The following is a 6082-nucleotide window of genomic DNA, read 5'->3' on the forward strand; positions in this document are numbered from 1 at the left end:
ATTTCCATTCACCCATCCCCTCCCCCCTGCTCGATAACCTTTTATAATTTTAGTATATATCCATCTTTCTGAGGAACTTGTTAAAATCTTCCATTCATCCCTCCCCCCTGCTCGATAACCTTTTATAATTTTATTATATATCCCATCTTTCTGAGGAACTTGTTAAACACGCCCCCCCCCCCCCCCCCCCCAAATCGTACGTAATTATTTTGATCCTGCGAGAATCATGCGATCCCAAGGAATCTGGGCGGTCCAGTTAGAAGGGAGCTAACGAGCTCTGGAGTTAAAACTGGTTATTCCTTTTACAAACTCACGAAGACATGCATCCTTTTTTACAAGCAAAAAATTGTCACGGCACAATGTCATTTCTCATCATTTGACGAGACAAGAACAAAATTCGGCTTCCTTGCCAAAACAGATTGTCATTCACGGCACCAAGGACAAGGACAAGAAGATATAACGGTTTGCCACATAACAAGGACAAGGACAAGAAGATATAGCTTTCTTATTCAGGGACAATTAATAGTTTCTTCACTAATCGCTTGTGCAAAGTGGTTTGCACGGGCATGGTATGTTCGGAATATAAAATAGTTTCCTTTGGAAGGAGCAAAATATACAGTAAACCTACAAAATAGTGCAAAGAAGGGCAGCAAAATGAAGTGCAGGACACATCTTTCTCCTTATCCATGTATTGCAGATAGCCGTACAAATATTGAGCATGACGGTCCCCATAATAATTGATAACAAGGGAGATGAAATATTCCAACCGGAAGCTCCATTCCGCAGCTTATGCAGCTTGCCTTAATTTCTGTGTCTTCATCTTCAGCCGGTCCATGAACTGGGAGTTAGCCTGGAGCCTCCCCTTAACATAAGCATTTCTAGCAGCATTGGCCAACTCGTCGGCTTTCATCGCATCTTCCACTAGAGCATACAGTGTTCTCAAGCAATCTTTTCTGTTCTCTTCTCGATGATCAAACCTGCAGCAGTAATTCAACTATTATCTACAAGTAGCCCCAAGTGATGTTTGTAGGAATACCATCCTGAAATCTGCAAGCATAATAAGCCAAAGAACGAATATAGCATATAGATTTAAGAATACGCAAATGCTACCCCTAGTTGGGTTGTTCACTATAAACACATCCAACCAATCGTTGAAATGCTGAAATTTTCTACTGTAGCATTCTTCGATGTTTCAATATACAGTTTATGTTTGCCAAACCACAAACTTTAAGCATACCTAACAAGCACCTTGAATAATAGGCAGACGAAGGCTGAAACTTGTCAGCAAACTTCACTGCCAAGTGCAGAGACAAAAGTACAATACAGATCAAACTTAACTGGCTTGCATATTAGATACTAGAGCGCTTAATATGCTAACCAGAAAATATAGCATTTCAGAACAGATCAGAGTTTTCTTTAGCAAACTAACAGAACATGTACTTGTTTAATCATGCTTTTTTTTCATCTCATAATTAACAGTTGCAACCTTCATCTAACGGGTGTTCCATTTTACTATCTGGATACATAATCTGCCCTGAATTTGAAGCATGGACTACAGTCAAAGTACTTATATTAAGACGCAAGAACTACTGCATCTACAGAAAGTACAGTTCTGCAAACAGCAAAAAAGAATCTCAGCAATATTAGTGTTACATGCAACAAACTGAGTGATACTAGTATGGACGATGGAAGCAGGAACATTTGGCATACCTTTCACTGATTATTGTGAGCTCATCTTTTCCTGAATTATACCTCTTTCCAACAACCTCACGTAATCGACGGAAAGCATGCCGTGAAAGTCCCAGTTCCTTGACGGTTACACTGAGTTTAACTTTCCTATTTTTGGGATGCCATGCATCACCACCAGGGGCAAAGACAATGCGTGACTCCCACCTTAGAACAGGTCCCTCACCAGGTGGATCATTCAACTCGACGCTCTTATTATCTGCCTCAGAAAGTTCATTTACAGTCAGCGGCTCTGCTTCCATCAGTTCTGTGCACTCCGAGACCATCTTATCCTCAAATTCTTTAAATAGCTCAAAAGCCTGCTCAGGTTCAAGCTCCCCCCTCTCACACATGTCCCCCAACTCGTTAAATTTGGCCTCCACCTTTTGCTTTATCTCATCTGGATGTAATACAACAGGATATACAAAATGAGTCAAAATACATCAACCACAGGAAAAAATACAGGGAATATCAAAAGGACCCCGACAGTCTATATGGATATAACACCCTCCTAAGGTACGCATGAAAAAAAGATTTTCATATCTAAGTAATAACATGCGCAAGTCAATAGCTAGGGTGTTTGCAAATACACACCCAATAGAAAGCAAACCAGATAGAGAGAAGTGCATATTACACCCCTCAACTCTAGCCCTAGAGTAATATACACCCCCCAACTCCAATCCCGTCTAGTTTACAACCTCCAACTCTCAAAACCGGTCTGAATTCAACCCTCCCCTCCTCGTTGACTGGTTTTGACCCAGTTGACCGGTATTTGACCCGTTGACTGGGTGAACAGTAAATTAAAAAAATCAACAAAGAATTTTGACTTTTTTTACTGGATGAACTGTAAATTCAAAAAAGTACTGAAGTTTTTCAAAAAAAAATCCGATGTGGACAGTGCACGAACAGTTAACTGTTTCACAGACCCCACATTGTCTTTTTTGCTGGAGCTACTCCGATGTCCGAACAAGCTCAAAATTGGCACGGACATCACGCACTCAAACATCGTCCATGCAAAAAAAAATCAGAATGTTTTCAAATTTTTTATTATTATTTTGAATTCACTGTTCACCTAATAAAAACAAAAATACTTTTTGATTTCTTTTTCCTTTCTTCAACCTTTTTTTTGGGATTACTGTTCACCCGTTGAAAAAACAAAATTATTTTATTGACTTTTTGTTCTTTTTCAAAAAAAATGAATTTACTGTTCGCCCAGTCAACGGGTCAAAACCGGTCAATGGGGAGGGGAGGGTTGAATTATGGCCGGTTTTGAGAGTTGGGGGTGTAAACTAGACGGTATTAGAGTTTGAGGGTGTATATTAGACTAGGGCTAGAGTTGAGGGGTGTAATATGCACTTCTCTCAACCAGATAGCATGTAAAAAGGGCCACAATCAGGTAAAGATGTACATTCGGTTGACATGATCAGTATCTAAACCCAAATGAATACCAAGTCTATAATAATAAGTTCAGCGTATTAACATATCATTCATAATCACTGCATGTGCAACTTATTACCTAACAGCAGTATTTTTCTTCAGTACTAACTACTAAACTGATGAATAAAGGTTCATTAAAAAAAAACTTCTATTGGTGGTTACTTATACATCCATGCCAACAATTTCTCCAAAGACAAGCATGCTGTGCATCCACTTACAATGCATGCCCAGCGACGCATAAAGACTAACAACCCTCCCAATATGGTGCCCAAGAGTCCAGGAAACTCACAAAAATTTCATATATATAATTTTATGCAGTAAACAATTCCATAAATACTAGATAGCAAGCGGGAAAATCATAAGGGTATCAGTAAAATGAATACATAGGCGATAAGGACATGGTACTAGCTGAATTTTGTTCACTGTATTGCTAGCTAGGGTAAGGGCCAGGAATGCTGGACAAACAGGAGGCTCTCATTATGCAAGATACAAATGTGCGCCTAAGCGATGGAAACAAAGTAATGAACTAAATTGAAGAAGTGAACTAATTATGGAAATCTGACTCTAATAGATGGAATCCAATTATCTTGTATTGCTACTGGAGATGGAGAGATGTTGCTTCACTATTGCAGGGGGCTTGTGCCAATAGAGATATGGCCTCAAACAGATGAAACATAATATGACAGTGCTATAGACTTCTAGATCTGAATCAAGAGTCGATGCAGAAGTCCTGTATCTACGATACTTCAAATATACTAATGACAGCCATAAGAGGTACTTGCAATAAAGACTGGCGTGTACAACAAATCGTCCACATACAAGATAATAGAGACTGACAAAGCTCACAAGAACTGATCAGTTAAGTGAAAAGGACAAAGGAGAGACAAGCAATATTCCCTGCTGCATATGTAAGGTGGAAATATGATAGGTCCGTTTAACTGGTTGACCATAACATATCTTTGAAGAGGTCAGAGAAAAATAGACAGAACATGCCTAAAACAAATCTGTCCAAATCTTCTTGATGGCAATACAAGACCATAAAGCGATGCATCACCCAACAAAGACAAAAGAAAGCATGGTCACACTAACTTCATTTGGGTTCGTATTCTTCTAGAGGTTTACAATACTAACAGTCACATACATACTGAATGAAAAATTCTACGGTTATTACTTGGTCCTTCGTGGCATAAGCAGTTTAAGTTACATATGAACCAAAATGAAAACAACTCAAACCCTATTAAATTTTATTTTAAGACATACAAACAATAATCACTTCGCTGAGTTTTTTGAAATTTCACCAGAACTGGAAACCTGAAATACCATGCCAAACAAATCTATCTATCATGGAACTAACTAATATGGCAAACAAATTCTATTTCTCACCATTTTATTGAAAATATAATCTGCCTCATCCAATCTTTAGCCCCAGTTCGACCTAGGCACTACATTCAACCCATGCAAAGTACAAATTGTATTTGCGAAAGATTTACTTCCATTATAGCAATTACAGAAAGAGGGAGATATAGATTCCACTAACCGGGTAGTAGCTTGTCCCAGTGGAGCATGTCCTCGAGGATATCCTCACACTCCTTCATGTTACTCAGCTGGCCCTTCTCTGTTGCTTTCTTGATCTCCTCATCCCACTTGGTATCATTCATGTTAAATGACTCATCCTTCATCTTTTTCTCAACATACTGCCTCGCGTTGTACAGGTCTGTAAGCTCCTCATCAGTTTCATACATCTCGTCAAAGTCAGCCTCAAAGTCCCGATCATGGACCTGAGGAAGCGGCCTGTCGCGCAGCTCCTCGATAAGTTCATCATCGGTGTCACTGTGTGCATCTGCAAGATTCCGCTCGAGAACAGCCACAGCGACAGACGGTAGCTCCGACTCATCCTCCACCTTATAGTAAGTTTCCAACCTCCGCTTCAACTCTGCAATCAGAAGAATCATCAAGAACAGATGCAGAAGAACGATTCAATATGGTACACATGCCGTGGCACCGGAAGAGCACACATTTTTCCCGCTTGAGTGCGAAGTGTTTCTGGGCGCGGCATTTGGTCGAACAGATGAAAACCTAGCGACAGCATCCTTCCGCATGTTGCTATTAGGCTCGGAAGTGAGGGATGCGGGCGGCAGCAGCATTACTATAGGTGGTGCATTTAGTCGAGCAGGAGGTGTGGGCGCGATCTCTCCGAGAAGATGGTGATGTTCGACTGTGGACAGGCAAAAATGCACGTCCTTCCACTCTGTGGCAGAGCATTTGCCGAGCAGCTAGTGTTCGTGCGTCCGTTGGGTCGAGAGAGCGAAAATGTTTGAGGAGAAATACCTTCGTTTGGGACGTCGATGGCGGACGGAGGAGGGGGAGGCGGTGGCGTGGCGGCCGAGGGAGGGGGAGGCGACGGCGCGGCGGCCGGGGGAGAGGCGTCGTCGGAGAGGAGGCGACGGGAGACAAGGAAAGGGAGGTTGTTCTTGGTTGTGGGGATACGAGAGGGGGGTGGGGATGGGCGGAGGCGGTGGGAGTGGTGGTGGAGATGGGTGAGAAAGCGCCTCATAGCGGCGGCCGGGAGAGGGTGAGGAGGACGGTCACTGGAGCTTCGGCGCTCGCCGGAGATTTAGGTGGCGGAGGCGGAGCAATGGTGCGGCGGCGGGGGATAGAGAGGGATGGGCCGAGAGCTAGGTCACTCGCGGAGTGTCTTCCTCCTTTTTTTTCACGAAAAAAAATTCTCCTCTTCTTTGTGATGGACCTTTAACAAAAATACGCTTTGGGCCGGAATGTAGACTGCTTGCTTACGCTATTCCAGTTTCCAGTTCTAAAAACAAACAAAAAATGCTAAAAAAAAGTTCTAAAAATAAAAAGGTTATAGTTATAGAAAAAAAGGTTATAAGAGCATCTTCAATACGTGCCTGTTTTAGGGCAT

General features: G+C 41.9%; 1 protein-coding gene across 1 annotated transcript; it reads right to left on the reverse strand.

Annotated features, from left to right (window-relative positions):
- Window positions 1–485: 485 nt before the first annotated feature.
- Window positions 486–5875, reverse strand: LOC123079245 (titin). The gene is made up of 4 exons (XM_044501974.1): window positions 5491–5875; window positions 4700–5095; window positions 1711–2125; window positions 486–977 (listed from the first exon to the last, which is right to left on the reverse strand). The coding sequence occupies exons 1-4, from the start codon at window positions 5714–5716 to the stop codon at window positions 788–790; spliced, it is 1227 nt and encodes a 408-aa protein (XP_044357909.1). The 5' UTR covers window positions 5717–5875; the 3' UTR covers window positions 486–787.
- Between the last annotated feature and the right edge of the window lie 207 nt (window positions 5876–6082).

Source organism: Triticum aestivum, chromosome 3D, assembly GCF_018294505.1.
Source record: "Triticum aestivum cultivar Chinese Spring chromosome 3D, IWGSC CS RefSeq v2.1, whole genome shotgun sequence".
Taxonomy (NCBI): Eukaryota; Viridiplantae; Streptophyta; class Magnoliopsida; order Poales; family Poaceae; genus Triticum; species Triticum aestivum.

Excerpts from the sequence above, each read along its gene's own strand:
- LOC123079245 (XM_044501974.1), bottom strand. The coding sequence starts at position 5,716 with ATGAGGCGCTTTCTCACCCATCTCCACCACCACTCCCACCGCCTCCGC. Across the intron at positions 5,096-5,490 it reads CATCGACGTCCCAAACGAAG|AGTTGAAGCGGAGGTTGGAA; the intron begins GTATTTCTCCTC and ends TTCTGATTGCAG. Across the intron at positions 978-1,710 it reads CTCACAATAATCAGTGAAAG|GTTTGATCATCGAGAAGAGA; the intron begins GTATGCCAAATG and ends TTACTGCTGCAG.